This window comes from Ascidiella aspersa, chromosome 2 (genome assembly GCF_963924565.1).
Source record: "Ascidiella aspersa chromosome 2, kaAscAspe10.2, whole genome shotgun sequence".
NCBI classification, from domain to species: domain Eukaryota; kingdom Metazoa; phylum Chordata; class Ascidiacea; order Phlebobranchia; family Ascidiidae; genus Ascidiella; species Ascidiella aspersa.
The window spans coordinates 19,122,812-19,145,391 of NC_139448.1; the positions used below are offsets into that span (position 1 = coordinate 19,122,812).

At 35.3% G+C, this 22,580-nt stretch overlaps 1 protein-coding gene across 2 annotated transcripts; it reads left to right on the forward strand.

Annotated features, from left to right (window-relative positions):
• The first annotated feature begins 2,193 nt into the window (after nucleotides 1-2,193).
• Nucleotides 2,194-21,612, forward strand: LOC146164210 (nuclear receptor subfamily 2 group C member 2-like). Of its 2 annotated transcripts, none has more exons than XM_083381280.1 (17): nucleotides 2,194-2,283; nucleotides 5,859-5,949; nucleotides 6,131-6,217; nucleotides 6,449-6,535; nucleotides 6,728-6,839; nucleotides 8,537-8,736; nucleotides 9,024-9,207; nucleotides 10,737-10,916; nucleotides 15,330-15,453; nucleotides 15,621-15,654; nucleotides 15,792-15,943; nucleotides 16,348-16,444; nucleotides 17,081-17,232; nucleotides 17,357-17,496; nucleotides 17,790-17,927; nucleotides 18,367-18,472; nucleotides 20,069-21,612. In XM_083381280.1, exons 2-17 carry the CDS (start codon nucleotides 5,860-5,862, stop codon nucleotides 20,379-20,381), a joined length of 2,196 nt encoding a protein of 731 aa, XP_083237406.1. In that variant the 5' UTR covers nucleotides 2,194-2,283; nucleotide 5,859; the 3' UTR covers nucleotides 20,382-21,612. The 2 variants fall into 2 exon arrangements, with proteins under 2 accessions (XP_083237406.1, XP_083237405.1); XM_083381279.1 differs by lacking the exon at nucleotides 2,194-2,283 and adding an exon at nucleotides 5,455-5,668.
• The last annotated feature ends 968 nt before the right edge of the window (nucleotides 21,613-22,580 follow it).

Genomic DNA, 22,580 nt, shown 5'->3' on the forward strand with positions numbered 1-22,580 from the left:
AGCCTACTGTCTTACTATATTTTGATCTTGATACTATTGTTGATTTGTAGGTATTTTTGTGAGATCCTAATTAATCGTCATAATAATTCCATATAACATTTAGTCTGCACAAGTCGTCAGGGAATAGTAGGTAGGCCTAGGCCTAATATTCAAGCAATTTATTTGTTGTTCCAAAACGGAATTATTGTGCGGCGCCTTCGAAAAAATAAAACGACGCAACAACTAAAACGTTGCACCAAGTAAAATATTTTCTTATATTCTTTAATATCCGCACGTCTAATTTAATAAAAAAATACATCGGTTACGGTTGTTAATACGACCAAAAAAACATCGAGTTTCTAAATAAACTTTAACCAGAATCGTTTGGGATACGATCTAGATTCTAGATGTGTAATATGTTTACCACAAAACAGAAAAGTACGCCCAAATTAAAATATTGATTTATTTATCACCAAAGAAATTGTACTAAAATGTGTTGTCATGGTTCACTGGTTCTAATCGTTGAAATATATTGTTTGTTTGATAAATAATATATACTTAGTAAAGTGATTTTTTTGTCGTTTTAACTTGGTTAAAAGAAAAAAAGAAAATGGTAATTTAAATGTATTTGTTTATCATGTTCGGTGATTTAAATTTTTTATTTCTTATTTTCTGTGTCAACCTTTGCACCAAATTGAGCGCCAAATAGCAAATAGTTCGGTATAATTAGGAGTGAAAAGGCTATTTATCCAGTAAAACAGTAGTTTAAATCACTGTATTGTAGCATTCACAGTAAATCATTAATTGGTGTGTATATGCACACAAGGAAGCAGGGAGAATACCCTATAAGCACTTGTTAGGCCTATTTCCAAGCTAACAAAGTAATTTAAACCTAATTAGGAAATAATCATGTAAAACAGGTGACCTAAAATATAATAATATCATCAACCCAAATCAAAATGACAAAGTCAAGCATAACATAAACCAATGTATAATCACTAATTAGTGTATACTTACCCAAGCCATTGGGGGAAATAGCACTTGAATATAATTATCATTGGGCCCAGCTAAAAAGTATGCTAGATCTTGAGGAGATAATGCGGATGTATGTATGGCAGAAAAAATTATAACATACTGCACAAACAGGTACATATTATTTTTTGGGGGGTGCAGGTTTAATCCTGTTGCAAAAAAATGTGAGTGCACTTGTGAACTTCCATAGTGGCCATTGGTTACTCTAAACTGGTCAAATATTATACAGTGCACTGCAGTGGATAATTTTAAACCTGCAAAATCAGAACAAAAAGTTATACCAATATCTGTCACTCCGGGTGTTCTATGAACCATAATTTTAGATAAAATATTGTTCGAACAATATATATTTAGATCAAATTTTAATACATAAGCTAAGAAGGCCTATTCCATCAATGTTGAATAACAATGGCTGTGATATGCCACACCAATTTTTGTTGGTTTTTGAGTTTTTTTTATCCTGGCATCAGGTAAGTTATTAACTATATTTAGGAAATTTCCTTTTTTAATTTATAAAATTTGTTTTTTAAGATCTTTGAGTTTTAACATTTATTGTATCACCTGCGTTATGAAAAATTATTCATTAAGCAGAAATTTAAACTATTGCCATGTTTTATAACTGTGAGTTTTGTTCAAACATGCTTAAATACTGGTCTACAAGCTGTAATGATAGGAATATAGCATAGTTTAGAGTAAAACATTTTTGTATTACAAACAATAAAACTTAAAGTTCAAAATCCTGGGTGAAACCAGGACCAGACATTTTACAGGAATAGAAATTTCGCCTACAGGGGCGTCATTAGTTTCTATAACTTTTTGACTTTTTTATTATTTTATTATTACTTTTCTTTGTATATGTATTATTTAGTTGTAGGAACAGACGATGCCACTGTAGGCGAAATATATGTTTGTTTAAAAAATGTTTGATTATTGTTTTACTTTGGGTTTTTCAACTTTATTGTTTATATTCGCTTCAGCTAAACAAAGACCGACAAGCAGAAACCTGGTGCTAATTATTTTAGATTCGTTAAAATTACGCCCTTTTATTTATAAATTGGACTTACGGCTGACAAGTGGTTGGGTGACAATATGGATTGTAGCAATTGATGGGTCTTGATTAACTCCAGGTTACAAAGATTGTGGGTCAGTAATAATGAAAATGTACTTGTTTTAATTATAGGTAAAATTTTAAAACTGTTTTAAAGGATTTATCCTAATGTAGCACAAAAACACTTTCAAAAAAAGAGTTGTGAGGAGTACATCCTGATGCAGGTATGGTGGCATTGTTATTGTTTACATATTTGTTTAGACTATTAAATAACATTTGACCACTAGGATTAACAAAGCAGTTATTATATTTCAATAATAAAAATCACTATAACATATATTTTATATATAGAGTTGTGTTTTTCTTTCACCATTTTATTTACTTCAGTAAGTTTGTATTGACAGTAAAAAGGATTTGGTATTAAATTTTCCAAAACTTATAAATATTTTAAAAATTTTGGTTTGAGAAAAAAAAATAACTTTATTTTGGATGAAAGTGAGAAAGTTTTGCAGCTTGTATGGAATTGCAAGCTACAAGTGCTAATAATCAGCAATTATTGCCCTCCTTCTAAAATTAGAAACCTAAGAAATAATTGTTCAGGATTTTAGTTTTACGATCTTTAGTATTTTGGGCGCTAATGTTTGACTGTGAACTGGTAAAATTTTCACACCCGTACAACCTGTCCGATCGCTACCCAATGCCCTACTAATAGCACTTTGCGCTTTTTCTGCCATGGTTCAAAAGTTCGATTCCGGTCGCCTGTTGCGCGTGTGGCTGCAGCAACAAGTCGCATGCATGGGAGGGAATTTGCGCCCACTTGCCTCGGCGCACTTTCCAAACAGCAAAAAACTTCCGAAAATAGGACAGCCTATCGCCTCGTGCTCCAAAGCCCGGAATCATTTGCACGCAATCTGTTGGAGTGCTTGAAACCTTTCTCCCCTAATCGCGTCATTTTTTGCACCTTTATTTGGCATCGGTGAAACACACTTGACCCGAGATGTGTGAGTTGTGGATTTTCAGTCCCACAGCCATGAAGCGGTTTCCGCGACTTTCCCCCATTCTCGCGACTGTCTTCGGAACCAGCTATGCGAACCAAACTGAATCACATGCATATCTATAATTGTGCAACACAAGCAATATTTCCATTCATTCGTTTTAAAAAATTAAGCAATATTAACTGATAAGAATTAAGAGGATATATTTATAAATTATGTTTTTTTAAATTTAGTGGACGTTGTTTTTGGACGAAATTCGTGTTTTGTGTGTCTGATATTATGGCTACCTATATTGATTGTTAAGAAAAGCAGTCTTCGTTAAACTGTATTTGTCAATATTTCTTTCCTGTGGCAGCTGAATCGGAATTCACTTGCTGCGCTATTTGTAGCATTTATGGTGTCACTACAACGTCCGCACCCAAGTGCTATAGATTGGCACGTGTTCATTGTCTACCGAGTTCGCCAAGTGCTTCATGCTGGAAATAGAACGATCACACGGCACAAAGCCAATGCATCGTTAGTGGGATTGAATTGCGGCAAAATAGGAACACATAATTGTTCGTAGTTGTTTACTAAATGCGAAAGGTTGCATTTTAGTGTATTAACGATGTTTTACTAAATACAATATTCTTTGGGAATTACAGTTTGACACGAATGAAAACTTGAAAGTAACAACACCCCTTTACAACGCTATGTTATGTGTCATTAAGTCAGGTTTAATTAGAAAATAAGGATTTTATCGCCTGCTTCTTTATGCTTTGACCTTCTAAAAACTATACACAACTAAACAGAATTTGTCCAAATGGGTTGTAGCTTGCAGGTAAGTCCTTGTAAAATAATATATTTGGCGTAACTGTGGTCGTAAACTTTTCCCCACATACGGATGAACTTCGACCCTGTGCAGCAACAGTGATGTCCTGTGTTCGACAGGCGTGATACCAAACGAAACCTTGTAGGAAATCCAGATTATAAATGTTTGACAAACCTTGGTCTTTGCCTGCCATTTCGCATGATTTTATCGAACCATAAATCGTTTTTTTAAACCGTTTCTAAATCGTTTTTTTTTTTAGTAATTTCAATTGATTCAAAAGTAAAAGCAATCAGCGCTTTAAATTTTACATTTGGAATTTCCAAATGTATTTGCGACCTCTGTTTATTCTTTCCATATGGTTTCTGCTCTACTTAAAATCAATGCAATTAATTAAGCCATGCTACCGTCATATGTCAAAATTTACTGAGACTCTAATGATTTTGTCATGTGCTTTCTTTGCTTTCCTTAAATTTCCACAGAAGAAGTGTGGTTTGAATTTTAAGCGACGTCGTTTGTTTGAATACAACGTTAAAACATCGTGTTTAAAATATACATGTTAAAAACGTCTCAAACAAATTGCAAAAAAATCCTTTGTAAGGCCACACCTTACAATCAATAAAGTGGTCGCCTTAATAGCGGCGAACATAAACATGTGTGTCATGTGTTTGCGTGCAGTATAACGCTGCGCGACCTTCGCGCGGGGCGACACAGAGGTCATTCGGGTCAGACGATGTCAGTGCTCAAGCGCACGCAGCACGCGCAAAGCCCGCGCATGTGATTCGTGATTCCAAATGCACAACCACAGTCAGATCAACAAGCCTGTTGCTGACTTTGTTTACTTTAATGAGGAAAACGGGATCGTTTAACCTGTCTTTATGATTTTGTAGTGCTTGTGTTGTTTAAATATGAATTACAAGACAGGCTTTACAGAAATAAATCCGTTATTTGTGTGAGTTTAGTGCCTCAGCCGAACTAGTGGTCTGTTGTCAGGTCGCAGTCAGCCGTTTCCGCCGATTACGCCAGACAGCACAGCAAAGGGTTACAAGAGGTCAGCAAAATGTGCCGATATTCAGCGTGACATATCTCTAACCTTTAGCTTCTAATCTCAGTAAATCTACAAAATGACTGAAACTTATTTCTACTATTTGTCCTTCAAAAAATGTCGTCATAAGTCATTGAGTTTTTTATGGAGTCTTGAGATTTTGTGTTTTGGTTGTTTTTCAGTGTTGTCCCTTATAACCTGAAGACAAAAGTTCCACTTGTTTGTGAAATGTTTTTCTTCGCCATGCCGCAAAATGCCAATTTATTTTTGTCTGCGCCCTCGCTAAATCGATTTAACCCGTCTACGCCCGTCGCCCGTGTTTGTACCGTGCAGGTAAAAGGTTAGGCGAATCCTCAATATAAGAGAGAGAATAAAAGGTTGAAATCCTTTCGCGAAGGTTAGAGCGAGTAATAACATAGATTTTTGGGTTAAGCACAAATTCTTTTCCTGTGAGAAAAAGGTCGGAGGCTCGTTAAGAAAATTTGGCGCTCGTTGACTGGTTTCGTTTGCTTGTCCATATTGTTATTTATATTTTTAAGTTACCTACTAATGTGGGAGGATAGTTGTATCACGCGACCGTTTGATCACAAACCAAGATGTTGTCTTTGTTGCTTTGTAGTTTTTTAGTTCAACGTACGTTAGCTGTTGGATAATTGTGGGACAGTCTGCTTGTTTCTAACTGTATACCCGAATATTATGCCTGGCGTGCTTTTTAAACGGCGAAGTCTTTGGAAGAATCTGAGTGGTTTCACTGCTGCAAGGTTAATTGTGTTTTATAAAAAAAACTTTTATGAAACAGAAATAAATGAGCCATAGCGCTTTATGTAGCCTTAACTTCTATAGAACAACACAATTTTAAAACAATGCCAACCTTGGTATTATTACCACAATATATCTTATGTTAGCCTCAGTTTGTTTTATTATTATTTTACCATTATATTTTTTTGGCAGAATGTCTGGCTTGTTGACCACTAATCTACATGATGTTTCTCAACCAATCAACAAAAAGGAAGAGGACAGCGATGTTGTTATGGCAACCCAGGTTCTGATTACTAGTACCGTACATTATTGTCACCTATTTAAACAATGTTAATATATATATAATGTATGTATAAATATTTTTTATTTATTTGCTAGAGTTAAAAGGTTGTGGTTGTTTTTTTTTCTAATTTATTTTCACATATTTTAAATTAATTTTTTAACTTTTGAAATGTGTTTTTAAGAATTTTTCCAAAGACAATTTGTTACACAATCAACTGGGTAACAAGCAAAGTCAACGAAAATCTTTAGATGAATCAAGTTTTTCTCGTGTAAGTTAAAAATACCCTACATTTACAACTTTTTTATATGGGTTATATGGGAATAAAAACTCATTATAAATGTTGAATATTTGTAATCCCTAGGTAAATTCTACTGCTTGATTAATATCACCCTTTTAAACTTACAATCCATTATTGTTGTGTTTATTTGCTACTACTACTCACAGGTTGATAAACTAACACTGCAATGTAAATAAAGTAAGGAGTGTACTTTTAATGCAGGACTTTACTAGTGGAAACACATTGCCTGAACTAATTACAAACAAGCAAGTCCATCAAAAGCCGTTAGAAGAATCAAGTTTTTCTCCTGTAAGTTTGAACTAATATGTCTAAGAAATCCTGTTTTGGCGTACCTAAATTTTAAAGTAGGTCTTATATTGTTTTTTTTTTTATATAGTTCCTTTGTTTTGTACGAAGTGTGAACATTATTTTACGCTAAACGCGGTAAACCGCTGAATAAAAACAGTCAGGCTTTCTTAAATATATATTTTTTATGAATAGTCGAGTTTGGACTGTGATGACAAGGTCTATCTAATACGCACCGACTCATCGGAGGGCAGCAGCTCGGAAACAACTGTTCTTGCGTCGGTAACCATGGCTGATCACCCTACTTGTGAGTGACTATTTTAGTTTTATACTGCATGTAGTAAACTCTATCAATATTACAGTTAAATTGACGTCCAAAGTAGTCCTTTTTTATATATGTGAATGCCATCCCAAGGCAGTTACTTTTTTCCATTTTAATTTGCGAGTTAAAATCGGATCTTTTTGTAAATGGCGCCTACGAAGTAAAATGGAGGTAGCTAAAAAAGTGTAAACGTTAATGGTGTAAAAATGTTTTGAGATAATTTGTCTGCAATTCTAGATTGCTAAGTCCATAGTCTTGTGCAACCTCGTTTCGTTTTTTCTAAAGATCTGGTGGAATTTGCTTATGTAACTCTTCAAAACGATAAAATGTTTAATTGGTTTGCTGTGTTTGTAGCATACGTGGCATTTAAAATATATGTTTACGGTTTTCATTAAACATTTTTGCAAATGAAGAGTGCTTGTATATTATCGCAGTAAAAGTTGTATAAATGTTTAGACTGGTCACCGAAAGGTTAGGTTTACGTCCCAGCGATGCGAGTTTGTTGCGCCACAAGCAACCTCGAATTTTTAACCATCAAGTTTTTAAAACATATTGCATTGCAACCCAGATATTCTGGTTAATTTACTTAAATTAGTCTGACGTTAAACAAGGGTCCATATTTTTTAGTACTTGCTAAAATTTCAACTAAATTATAAAACTGCTTCATTACTTGTTAACATTGCGACAATATTTGTATATTTATGAGAAATAACGATTATCGGTTTCTGTTAGATTTTCGTTATAATGTTGTAAGAGAATCTTATCGGTTGAGAGTGAAATGGTGGCCGTAAACGTTTTTTTTTATTATAAGGATAAATGCATATAAAATTTCGTCGAAAAAACTCATTGCTCCGAACAGTTGTGCCGCTAGACCAGGCATGGGCAACTGAAGTCCGCGGGCCAGACATCGCCCATTTCGCCGTTAAATATTACCCGCTGACCGTTCAACAAGTAATTACAAAATGGATTTGTCTTTTCAGTTTTGGATTTCTGCTAGCTTTGCTAGAAGCAGCGAAATAACATGCAGTTACCCCCGTAGTTCGAATTAAAAAAGGGCACAAAATTTCCCCGAAAAAACTTGACAAAAATGTGGGTTTTTAAGTTCATCCAGCACTCGTACCAAACTAAAAGTGAAACAGCATCTCAAAAACTTCGCCGACTTCTCCGCTAGACCTAGGTGTGCGACGATTTTCCTAAAAGATATTTTTACTTTTTAAATATCAGAGAAAATAATAAAAGAAAAACAGGTTGAGTATTTTTACTTCAAATAATAATCTAGGTGAAAAACATTAGGAAAGTTTCTAAATATTTTAAACTTTTTCGTAATTAAAAATAAATTTAGTACACAAACTTCCTAACTACCGCGCCAAAACTACAAGTGGTTATTCAAATTTAATTAAGTAGTAACCCGAAAACACATAAACCAAACCCATAGAGGCAAACCCCAAGCAATATAATGCCGGTATAGATGCGTATTGTCACCTCATATTCGCATGATAAATTATAAAACAGTCCAGGTGTAAAAATAAAATATAAGGTTTTTGTCGACCCCTGCTTTAAGGGGCATTTACAAATGACTGGTGGTTAACTCAGTTTTCTAGTTTTAAATGACCACATGACGAAAACGGAGTTAAACATACTAACATAAAGGAAACAGATAAGTTTGTATTTTGTGTCTCCAGCTCCTTCGTTGGCTACTTCACGGATGACACAAAACCACGATCACATGATTAGTGATATGATGACGACATCACCACAAACACACGCTAATGTGTCTCCAATTGGTGGTGTCCAGGTTTTGGGGGGTCAAACACAAGTGCTGACCTTGGATCAACTCACACCAGAGAAACTTATCGACCTTCAAAACAAAGGTCTTTTGCAGGTTAGTTATATGGGAATTCGAACAAAAACTAATGATTATTTTAAGTGCGCTTTTACATTTTTGTTTATGTTATGTTTATTACGTTTAGTATTAAAAAACAAGGGAAAACTTAGAGTAAGCGAAACAGCCGTATTTTTTATGTTGACTCAAGCACCTTCTCAAGGCTAAACCTAAAAAAACATCCCCAAAAAGTCCCAAAACAACTATTTTTGTATGTTTTACGCTTTCCTACGTTTTTGAATTGTTTCCTATATAACCTGGGTCTTTTATCCGCATACTTTCGACAGATCGCCCCTGTTAACAGCGCAGCTACGTCGTCATTTATCGTCACAGCTCGACCTAGAGGGGTTAACCACTCGCACCACCTAGCGGTCGAAGCGTTCGCAGGTAACCTTGTCAAATCATCCGGTGACAATGGAGCGCTTGACATGGTGTACGATGTGTGTATCGTGTGCGGTGACCGCGCCTCTGGTAAGCCGATGGTTAAGTATTTGTTATTTGTTGTTTTTGTAGTCGTTCGTATTTTTTTAAACAAACTGCTTGCGTGATATCTTTAAATAGAAAGCTTCAATAAATTTATCCATGTGACTAGGAAATATGTCAGTGGAGCCTCTATGTTTTTTAAACAAATCCAGCCTGACACAAAAATATCATATAAAAAGTATATATATTTATAGTACAAAATACAGACATATTTTTACTGGCATCTAAAAAAATATTTATGACAGTTTGTTTTTGGATTCAAAATAACATATTAATCTAGGTTATATTTGTTAAATGGCAAGTTCAAATAAAACTCGGATTGTAAACCTCTTTTTGCGTCACGGCAACGCGCGTTACTAAATAAACTCAGGGTGACGCCAGTTGCTCAGGCCAGGCGCGGTCACTACGTTCCTGTTTGTATTAAGTCATCCTCATGTCACGCGGGGTCGCCCTTTTCACTGAAGGTCGCGTTGATCGAAATTTACGTCACGATTGACATTGCATAAAAGGTGAATAGTTGAGGTTGCGGTTAGAAATTCTTGGTCACCTCCCGGTTGCCTGCGACGACCCATCTTCCCAAATCCTGCCTTAGCCAAGGCAGCCTGCGCCAACACGCATTTCTTAGTCTCATTAAAAATAACATGATTTTGTTTGTAATGGCTTTACATCCACTACAAGAACCCGTTGTGCAATAATATTTAATTTTTGTTTATATTTACTAAAGTGTATCTCTTTACCGATATTTTTGAATGGGGTTCCGCTTCTACCAAAATATTGTTCAATTGAAAACTACTTGTTTAAATATTTTGTCATGAAAATATACTATCATGCTTCTTTAAGCACTCATATATTTGCTAATTATCGAATTCGCAAATTGGTCATTTGGTTTTATTGTAATCTTCGTTTGACTTACTCATTTAGCGCATTGAGTCAATCAGTATATAGTGAAGTATTCGATTTTTTTTTTCGCTTTTTAAAACACGTTTTTCAATTTGAGGCAGTTTCTAATAGCGGTCATCTAATTCTAAATGATCCTGCTGTTATGTGGTTTAGTTATAGTGCGTTTATTTGTTTAGTAGTAAAGTTATTTAAAGATAAGAGTGGTTTACAGTGTTGATTAATTTTAAGAGTTAATAGGCCTACTATAAGTAAGGAGAGTTTAATTGAACGGATTGCTTAACTGTACGGTTGTAAGTTATAATATATAAGCCTTTTATTAAATTAATATCGCCCCAAACAGTTATATCGGTCGATCTTAAAAAAACGCGTAAGTAAAAACTACGAAATCTTCATAATATTCTTTTAGCTGGTACACAGAGTACTTTAATATTTCGTCCTTAAAGTAAGGCGGTCCAACATTGACCGTAATTCTAGTACACAATCAATACGAAAGTTGCAAGTAGTTATAGTATATGTCTGCCTTCTCGCTTCGGACAACTTGAAAACAAATACTGGAATCTTAACTTTCCCGGTCTGAGCAGACTGCCTCGTTGAATGGCAATGTCGATTTTGTTTAGGTCGACACTACGGTGCGAAGAGTTGTGAGGGATGCAAGGGTTTTTTTAAGCGCAGCATTCGCAAAAAGCTCTCCTACACATGCCGGGGAAGCAAGGAATGCTCGGTGAATAAGACCCATCGCAACCGATGTCAGTTCTGTCGCTTGCAGAAGTGTCTCGTTATGGGCATGAAGCCAGAATGTAAGAAATTTGATTGCCTTTTATTTTACTCTTATAAGTTAATATTACTATTGGGTCTCTTTGGACTTATTGCTGTGAAAGAAAATGACATATTTCTACTGGTGTTAAATTTGAATTATTTTGTAAGGAATTCAAATTTAATACAAAATTTAAAACAAAAAAAATAAATAATCAATTTACGGAATTTGTAAAATAAGTTTTACATAAAATCCCTTAAACCTTTGGCAAGACTTTTCCGATTTTCCTTATTTTTTGTTGTTTTGAAAACGTTTGTTTTAAAAAGCGAAATTTTCAATATGGCTGAAAGTGTGAAATCGACCTTTCAAAACAAAAATGGCGCCACGGTTTTCGGAACACAAATTGTTTAGCATTGTCATTTCTAAATATATGTTAGTGTTTGATACAGATCCCTGCATAGTGTACCCAACTACCCATGTTAGTATTTAATATTAAAAACTATAGTTTGGATTTTAACCGTGACAATTCTTTGGACCTTTTTAAAAAACAAAAAAACTTTTAATTTTTTTAGCCTAATTGGGTTAACTTGACGCGTAAATGATGTTGTATTAATTCTGATGACGTTCTAAACCAGACATTGCCAACCTGTAGTAAATTTTACTTACCGTAAGATATATTTTGTGGGGAAACTACTTAATATTCTACCAATCTACTTATTGATTTTTGTAACCCGTTTAAATTGTATCGAGATTATCCCGAAATTAGGTCCACTAAAAAAATCCCATTTTAATACTTTGGAATCTATAGTAAACTTTGACGATACCAGGTAGTAATTTACAGAAGAATTAAAAAAAACTAATTAAAAAAACGCTTTATTCGCACTATTGTGAAATTTTTATTTAAAATAACGACGATTTATAACCTAAAAAAATATACTTGTTTTTTTATAACAGATTTGATTTATCGTGAAGTAAGTAAATTATTGGATTTTTAGATGCAAATCAATATCGCGAAAAGTTGCTCCCAAGTGCACATAAACAAGCGACGCGTTTGGATTAAACTCTGTAGCGATGGCGAAACAATTATTGTACTTGCTTCAAATTTAGCCGCGTCAGCGTTTTTCGGTCGGCCAATTACTTAACCTTCGCCTTATTATTAACTGTCAATTAAATGTTATTAGGCGAGCGACTCACGTGGAATGTCGGGTGAAGAGATTTCGCAATAGCCTTAACATATGAAAGTACGCTACAGGGTTAGTCAAGGTCAACTTTAGGGCAATATTAATTAATCAGCGAGGTTCCTAATTTTCATGTAATGGTAACGCTAACGCATCACTGGCAGTAGTAACTTTGCATTCTTAGCTGCATAATTTTTTACTTCTACAGCACATCAGTTTACAGTAGTAAAACTGAAACACATCAACAATATCTAAAACGCACTAAATTTGTGAATAGTGCATTGTGTTGCGCTGCACTCACTGTATGGGGAGAAAAGTGTGAGCAACAACTTGGTGTTGCTATCTGTTTTTTTGGGTAGTTATGCACTACAATTTGAACATATTTTCTTTGAATGGCAGTTGTTTAGAATGTTAATTATTTGCAATATAATTTTTAGATTACAATGTACATAAGTTTGCAAATGTCTTATTCTAGAATACCTTGGGATTCTACTCGAAACATCTTACCTCTAATGCGCAATAACAGCTGAACGGTGTGGCACAGTGGATGGCAAACTTTTTTGTCGCGACCCAATATTATTTTTTAAAGCCTGTTGAAGGCCCAACTACTACAACGAAACCAATATAATTGTTAAACCAAAATATAATCGTTTATGAAACGAAACAGCTTGCTATGAAATCTTTGGTACTTCTGAAATTAATTATTATCGACTACCAAAAACTACAAACAAAAATTGCGATTTTAACAGGAATTTTGAGTCACAGAAAAACTAACAAAACGCAAGAAGGCAAAAATCGTAATGTCGGTTTCCTCACTTGAAGTTAAAGCAAATCGAAAATTTTTACATTAAATGGACAAAATATTGATACTGGCACACAACATTGTTAGTAATCATTAGGCTCAGCGGAGATCGCTAAGAAAGTAGTAGTGGTTTCTTTATTTCATCAACCAATCAAAGCGACGAGTTAAACTGTTGCATTCGCTTGGTAACAAAATCTAAAAAAATCGGTAAACCTGAAAGTTTGTTGTTGTCGCCACAAATAACTTTTCAGGCTTGTATCCTACAAGCGGTTTCTGTGTGCATATTTTATTTGTTTCATTGATGAGAAAGCCTGCTGGCGCATATACGTAGTGCTTAACACATAATATTGACATAATCGGTTCGCTTTTTTTAAATATGGCAATTGCTCGTGTTGAAGCTTCTGCCAAAACAAGGCAGATGTTCCATAATTACCATTGGTATCGCTTTTGGGGGCTTTGCTTTTGAGCCAGCATCATTATCAAACGAATTACGAAGTAATTTCGCAGAAAAAACTAAGGTCGGTAAATTCAGAAAACCTTTTTCTCCATTGCTAAATAAACGTGATGAATTTTTTGTGCAAATGCATTATTTTTTCTTTACAAAACTGATCATTTTCATCTATTACACGCAAGTTTGGAAAATGAGTAGGACCCCATTTTTAACTGTCGTTTGAAGAAAATTAACTTTCTTTTCTTGAAATTAATTTGCTGCATTATAATATCACATTACAAAAGGCCGTACTTTACAAATTCAAATTTAATTTGTTAATCTTTGACGTGATATCTGTCGGAGTCTGTATTTAAATATGGAAAACGCAGGATTTTTTATTTTTTTCACGACAGAAACGTGATTATTTGAGGCAAACCCTCACTTAAATCTTTTCAATATATACCCCTGGTTAACCAATCAACCTCAGTGTATAGAGAATATCACCATACTCTTGTTATATGATCATCACGCAAAATACTAAATTGGCGACGGCGTAGTGGCTGTTCACAATAATAGTTTACAATCTTTACCACAGTGGTGATACCTTCTTCAACTGATATGTTTTTGGCGGAAACATATTGTTGGTGTATTATACAGTGATATGCTTAAAATCTAAAAATAGGTTGGTTTTCCGTAGTAATGCAATTGCTCCGTGTACCATCTCTGTAGCAACCGAGGGGTGAGGATATATGTTTTAATGGCACACTTTTTAATTCAACGTGTCACTGATACCTTGGCCAGTTAGTCGTATATAGCGACACCAAATCAAGCAATTATTCCTTCTTTACCGAATATTTAAAAACTTATCTAATAAAAATAAATTTAATGTACAGCTCTGCACATACTGAAATATTAGTAGAAAGCCTACTAAATGCGATTTTGCTATTTCCTTATTTAGCCGTTTTTGAACTTGTCGTACAACTATTCTTGCAGAAAGTTCTCATTAAAAGTCCTTATATCAGACTCATCTGAAAACAACTAAGCGGTAGTTTTAATTATACAATCTTTAATAAATTCACCATCGTTGAAATGCTTCAAATGCCCAATATACATTTCCAATTACACAATATTATTTAAGGATACTGTTAGGGATTCTGCTTTCTTTTTTTTGTACTTTAAACATTAACTTCTGTTGCTCCATACCTTTTTGTAACAAAAATTAAACTTTTCCGTCCGCGACCGTTTTTTACGGGTTATTTTTTATCATAATTATTGTGCTGACTAAAATGAAGGCGCCCTAATTTTTTTCTTTGTGTTCTGATACGGTCTGATAACAAATAACACATTGAGGATCAATATGTTTACTTTCAATGAACTATTATTCATTTGCCATTCTTTATTCCATTTTCGATTTAATTTTCTTTTTGAAACGATTAAATAATCGAAAACCTGTTGCCTGTACTATAAGGCGATTGTCTGAAACGTTTTATTCTCAAAGCAGTAGTCATGCATCTAAAATGAAACACACCTACACCCACTCTAGCCTGAACACAGTATGGAACTAAAATTTTTGAACTAACTTATTCAAGATAACTGGTTAGTCAGCGTGTCGACCCCTAGTAGCAACGTTTTGTAAAGTCAGTATGAAGTGAATAACCCCAACCTTTCTTAATCTTCAAAGAGGATCGCCTAGAAAATCCATTTATTAAAGATAACCGCCTTAAACGAATAATAGTATTTATTGGACTTATCAATGTATCTGTGATGGAACATTTAGTCAAAATGACAACTTTTAGCGACATTAAATTTCAAAATTCAGGCGATCACATGACCCACAACTATATGGTTAAACTAAATTTAAAAAAATTAGAAGAAATTTTTATATATACCACATTGAGACGCATAGTTTGCCGACTACTGCGTAAACACTATTTTTGATACCGTTAATATACGGTTAATATTTTTTTTGTGTGCAGAAAAGGCCTGCAAAAATGGTAGGTTTTATTTCAAATGCCGTTTGTTTATTTTTTATTGGCTTACTTGCAGCTGTGCAGTGCGAACGATCGCCTCTACAAAAGTCGTTAGAAGAAAACCATCGATTGAGCACAGCAATAAACGTTGAGCGGCAGATCTATCAGCGGAGAAACCAACACCTGACAGGATTAGAAGGGTATTCATATCTGTTTTAAACGAAAGTTTCGTGCCTTACACAAATTTAGAATCTAATCACCTTAAAGTAAAATGAAGTAAATGAAGTTTTGTACTTAATATTACATTTTAAAAGATTACGAATTTCATTTCCCCAATGTCAACAATAAACGTTTCCTTTCTTTGTAGGTCTACGTTGAATATTATGGAGAAACAGAATCAGGTAGAAGTTTTTTCATTGTTCTCCAAACGTTTTCCGTTAAACTGATAACCTTGGAAGTCAGTAAATATTAAAAAATGGTTCAAAATTCTACCGATTTACTCAATCGTATTCTCCTAACTAAACGCTGTACTTTTCAGGGTAACCTCAGTACACTTGCCAGTGTGGTGTCGACGATGGCGCACCTGAGCAGGGTCGGCGCAGTAAGTGAACGGGAGGGCGAGGGGGATCCAAACCCCAGTACGGACCACGACTGCAACAGTGACAGCGAGAAAACAGACAATGCGGTTAAGTGAGTGGGTTGCCATAAAAGTTATAGTAGTGTGTATTTAAAGCATTCTCTCAGCCAATTTTGCGATTGAATTTGCAATGCGATGTAAGCGGTTAACAGATATAATTTGTTTAACCAGGATATTTTGAAGAAATCTCATTGATATACTGTATATTGCAAATTTTTGGTTGACAGCGAAAATGCACATCAAAATAATTTTGTTCGCCGCTGTAACAAAATGGAACATTTCGGCCACAAGTTTGGTATATCACGTTGTAGTGTGAAAACTAGAACTAAATTCAATTAGTAAAATAATTTTTTCCCACCTTACTGTTAATTGGTAAATTAAGGAGATTTTCTCTACGGCAATTTTTCTATTCCCGGCCTTTTAGTTTCATAAATTAATCTATAATTATGTTGTTTAGGGTGTTGAGTTCACTAAATGAAACCTTGAAGGCATGTTCATCGAATCGAAACCACTCAGATGTATCGCCCACACAAACTCCTGTTCTTGACTTTGAGGTATATGCAAGAAAGTAACACATTTTTGCTTGAAAGAGCTTGTTTTAATCGTAAACTCCATGCGTTGTTTGTTTTATACCACGGTTCGTCTGACTACGGCTCACGGGCCGGCCCGCGACCTCTTTTGCTATATATTATACTTGAATTTAAACTATAGTTAAATGCAAAAATAATTGAGTTTTCTTTAAGTATATCCACGTTTTAAGTAAGCTCCTCGTGCGCATAGCAACTCTCTAAGTGGAAATTGTTTGTACCATGAAACTTCGTGAAAGAAAAGTCTCACTGATGGTTTAGGTATTTTATATGTGAATATTTTAATGTGCCCAATGCGTAAAACTTCCTTCTAACAATGTAATTAAAAAGTTTGGGCAACTAAAGCTAAACAACGCATTTTTTCGTGCTTGCCCGTTACTTCCTTCTAAAATAAAATTTAACTAATTTGGCATAGAAAATCAAGGTTGTAGTCGCTGATTGGAAGTTTTTACATTAAATTCTCAAGAGCCATATTTTTACAACAAAAATGTTTGTGGGCATTTATTACGGCCGCCAGCCTGTGTGGAGTTTAGTTTTGGCCCGCGATTAGAAAAAGTTGTTGACCTTGTTTTATACAATAAAGCAATCAATTTTTGTTTTCAGGGTCCACTCATGACGGATTCCAACTTCAACTTTGACCTTGCTATGCCCATCCCCAACTCACTTAATGTCCATTACATCTGCGAGTCTGCTTCGAGACTACTATTTCTGTCAGCCCAGTGGGCCAGATCTATCTTTGCCTTTCAACTTCTTCGGTAAATAAACTGTATTGAATTGCAGGTTACAATGCTTCGTTTAAAGATGAAATAGAACACTCGTAAAAATAAGTATGGCAGGTTTTAACGAATTTGCATTTTATAATTCCTGTAATATTTACAGAGCGGATTGTCACACGGGGTTGCTGAGGGATTGTTGGCACGAGCTTTTCACGCTTGGTTTGTCACAATGTGCCCGTAATATGAACCTCAACATGATTCTTGTAACAGTTCTGAAACACATGAGGAACAATTTCCAGCAAGGTAAAGAAAAATATTTGGCACAGAAACCCTTTTTTTCGTCGTTTTAAACAAATAACACTGATTTTAAGTGTAATCAGTTCCTTTTCTCTATGTTGAAAATAAATAGATTTATTCGAAACGTTCAAAATGATACCTACTTCTGTATGGGCTTTGATATTCTTATTACGTAAATAAATAACGTTTCTTATGCTATTTTGTTTTAAAAACTGATTATGGTTGCACTAGCTTTGATTAATTTCGTTGCACTGTAATTGCAATATGTGTGATTAGTGATTATCTACGTTGATTTACAGGTAAATTATCATCATCTCGAGTTCAACAAGTTGTCGAGCATATCAATAAAATCCAAGAATTCGTTGCCAGGATGTACCGACTTGAAGTTGACCAGCGGGAGTATGCCTTTCTTAAGTCGCTGACTCTTTTTAGTCCTGGTAAGTAAAGCCGCTCTTGTTATATTCCTCAACATATGTTAAACACGGGTTTTCAGAAAAATGAAATATTTTTGTGCATCAGTGTCCTACGTTATTTATATACTGGTAGAATATAATGAGGGTAATTTACTCGTTTGTTTTGATGCTGAGAAGAGATGCACCAATTAGTCCGATTTTTCTACAACGATTTTTTTGGGTCTGTCGAGCGTGTATACTTTTCTATGTTCCTACCATGTCAGCCCCAAATTAAACACTTCCGTAAGTTCCGTTTATTTAAAAAATTAGGATTCCAAATGATTATTACCTACCCAAAATCTTTGCTAGAATAATTTCACAAAACCTTTTTACCATAATTGCATTTTCTGCTGTAAAAAATGCTATGGAATACTTATTTTGATATCTGATATATAATATTTGTTATTCCTATCCTTTACCACAGATCACGTAAAAGCGATTCACCGCCCGCAAGTTCAACGGTTTCAGTCACGAACAATAACCGAACTAAGGGATCACCTGACTAAACGCTTTCCCGACGAACCCGACAGGTATGTGTACCCGGTTTAACGTCACACCGTAGCCTCCTTTTTAACATCATCTAAGTTTACCGTGTACTTATCGTCTAATCTTGGAAAGACCCGATTGACTCATCATCAATTGACACGAAACCAGTGGTCACAATATATGTAAAAATGCATTAATTCAGGCATGCACTGTTTCAATTGTAAAATTGTTCTTCCGGCAAATTTTATTAAAGTGCAAACGTTTCGATTGCCTGTTCAGGCAATCTTCTTTAGGGCAATATAACTGTACTATAGGCGAAAATATATACTGGACAAACAATACAAGAAAAACAACAATATGCAACGTTTTTGGCATTTATAGTATACCTAGGCTTAGTGGTACAACACCATTTTCTTAAACACAGCGGAAATTCAAATACTATTCAGTCCTGGCCCTGAATATTGTCGAAACTAGATTCACTTTGCCACCAACAGTTGCGAGGCCCGTAGTCTTTTTTATGTTTTTATCCCAACAATTTACTTTTCCAATCGCGAATGCATTTTAAGGATGTCTAATAAGAATAAGAATAACTTCATTTTTTCAAAGGCGGTTTTCTTTAAAATTCTTATTTCTCAAACATTTTAGAATTTTAGTCTTACCTTGGTATTGACTTGGCCTGGTACATGTCTATCACTTGCTTCACCTTAAGGATCTTAATCAACATAATTTCATAATTATTTTAACATGGTAAAATAGCAATATTTAAATGCGTTATATTTCTACTAACTAAGCTATATCATTTTGTTACAACACAATTTGGATCTGGGGTACCCAATCTGGGATTGAAGCGACTATAATGATATTTGTAACAAGTTGTTGCTCTAAGGCAGGGGTCGGCAACCTTTTTCTAGTCGCGGGCCAAAACCAAACCCAGAAAGGTCTCTACGGGCCACACAACATATGTTAACTGAGATTTCGTGTTATCACAATTTTAAAACAACTGTAATTTATGCGGGTCGCGGATTTTTTAGCATTTTAAAAACGTGCTTAATTACATTTAAGGAGGTACAGTGTTGGCACAAAGCGCAACAAAAGCGTTTGGTTGGTTTGAAATTCGAGTCCGTACGTCGTCATCCAAACTACTAATGCAAAAATGTAATAAAACTACTTTGAAAAAACGCGATAATTTAACAGTTATCTATTTTGGTGTTTGTTAAGCATTTAAATCCGGGAACACCTAGCGAGCGAATCGAGCGCGATTTTTTTTTTGTATAACTTTTCTTTTAAATTTCTTGCGAGTTTTTATTACATTTTCACCAAAATAATAGTTAAAAAAATTATGTCCAATATTTTTTAATACGTTTTCCGATTGTCCGCGACGCACTTGGCAGCCTTCCACGGCGCAACGGTAAAGAAGCGCTGTTCTAGTTAAAAAAACAGCATCAGAACGTAGAAAAAAAATAACATTACGCGCAAATTTTCGCATTTATGTAGTTAAAATAGTCAAAAAGTATTGGAAATGGACTCGTGTCCAGTTTCTCCAAGAGGCGGCGGGCCGGATGAATTTCATTGGCGGGCCGGATCCGGCCCGCGGGCTGTAGGTTGCCGACCCCTTCTCTAAGGTGTAGCCTTTTTTCTAGGTTGTGCAATCTCCTGTTGACTCTCCCCACGCTACGATCACTCGACTCAGCACTCACAGAGGAACTCTTTTTTGCTGGCCTTATCGGCAACGTGCAGATTGATTCTATCATCCCCTACATCCTGCGCATGGAGACCTCGGAGTTTGCAGGAGGAGTAGCGGTGGAGGCGCTCCAGGCCAAGGCCGACAACGATGAGCTGTTTTCTCCAGCGGAGCACTCCGACTCGTCCCGTGAATTTCGTCGCAGCCCGATGCTTGCGCAGCGCTACGCCGACGACCTGCTTTCCGCCGAACACGGCGCCATCGAAACGTGACGTCACCGTTATGACAATGATATGGCTGAGCGGGATTTGCCGTGGGCGAGCATGGTGCCCCGGGTGCTCCAGTGTGTGTGGCGCAAGGTAAAGTGGCGTAGGTGCGTGTCGTGGTAACATCAAGCTGCGAGGACACGTTAAAGTGAACCAAAGTCCAAAAATACTTTGTAACTTAAAAAAGCTTGCGTACGCGCTTAAAAAAACAGTACACAAAGTTAACTTTTGGTTGTATCCATCAACTTTGTTGTAAACAGAATTCGTGATTATTAAGCTACAGCGTAATAAAAGTTCGAAATCAATCAGCTCTATCTTTTAATATGGTGACACACAAATAAGGATATACTTAGTTATTAGCTGATCATTCCAAGGTACACGCTTTTAGAAAAAATACTTCTGAAATATGTATATTGTACATATAGTTTAAGTACTGAATTCTTTACCACTAAATGCAGTTACAGACTTAACCAAATTTGGTATATTAATCGAAATACTTATTGTTTCGCGGTACAATTGAGTTTCGCAGGCCATTGCTTTTCTGTGAGTAAAGCCAACACACCTTTTCAGCGTTTTATTTATTTACGTTTGAACTTGAAAAACCATGTGAACCTTTATTTAGACGTCGACCTATAACATTTTTGTTTTAATAAAAAACCTTGTCTTTGTTTATTGCAATACTTTTGCCTGCCATGAAAAGCTGCTTTTATGTGTATAGCTTTTTTGTCGTACTATAGCGGGACGGTTGGTTGACATTATTTTTCCACATGACCTTGTGCTAATATATTTAGCAACCATTATGTGCTGTCGTGCATTTATAAATCACCACTGTTTCTGTGAGGTCATGCTGGGTTAAACATAAAAAAGTTCAATGTGTTTTTTTAGACTTGCGACATATTAGAAATAGAAATCATTTTCCTATTGTTGTTTATGGCGATTGCTAGTTTCTTAATAAAGAATGACAGGGAATTAGTTCTTAATCGTGAACATATTTTATACACAACTTTAATCTTGGCACATCCTACACTGCATTAATATATTGGTATCTGTTTCCGTACATGCGGTAGGTCGTATTTGCAACAACAGTTTTGCACATTGTTAATTTTCCCAAGAACTTGTATTTGTACGTTAAAATTGAATTTAAATTAAAATCGACCGACAAGTGGTTAAACCCGAATAGCTATTTCTCCTGTATTTTGCTCTTTTTTATTCTATTCATGAATCCAAATTTTGTATTGCCCCAGTTTCTCGTAAAAAAATAAACATTTTAATAGTGATTTTGTTTCATTTGCAACTTGTTTGATTATGATTAGCACTAAATTTTAGCGGTGCGTGATCAAACTGGGGATGACGTATACCCCATTGGAACGCAAGATAAATGAATGGGGTACGCCGACAAATTCCTCGTATCGACACTTTTAGCACAGCAGCCACTAAATACTGATATTGTAATTCAAATCAATATTGTAAAGCCATTGGTTCACATGGGTTGTACGCAGCACAGGTGGGTTTTGTACGTCACACACAGGTTTACATCACTAAATAAAGTTTAAAACTCCAGTTCTAAACAAACATTGTTTTTATATATACTGTTCAATCTAAAATTTCTAATCCGATACTTGATACCTATAGTGATAATAATATTAGTGCTCGAGGCGGCTTATAATAAAAATAGCCTACCATCAAGATCACGGTAAATGACACTCTAGATAACTCCCAATATTTGAATGTAAAGTATGTTTTGACCAAAAGAACTGGATTAATAAGTGAGAGTCCCGGAATAATAAGTGCTTTAGTGTGATGCGCTTTTGAAATATCTTAAACTACGAAGACGCAAAAAGTTTTCGCGCTGCGCACATATCTTGTTTGGCTTATTATGTACTTGTCCTTTGGACCGTTATAGGCTAGAGCTAAGCGATCAAATTTATTACTTTTCCGGAAGTTTTGTCAGGGACGCCGGAGCGATTTCAGGGCAAGGGGGGCGACTTTTTTGGTAAGGGCAACATAGACCGCAGACAAGCGAGCCGAAATATTGGGGGCTCGGGGGGTACACACCCGGAAAAAATTTTGGGGCCACGCCCTCTACATTGGCTTAAAATGTTTTAGTAAATGTCAACCATGTCATTTTACGAATTTTTTTGCATTTTTTTTTAAAAAGGGCACTTTTGCCCTCCCTTGCCCCCAATTGAGTATTTTAGGATTCTT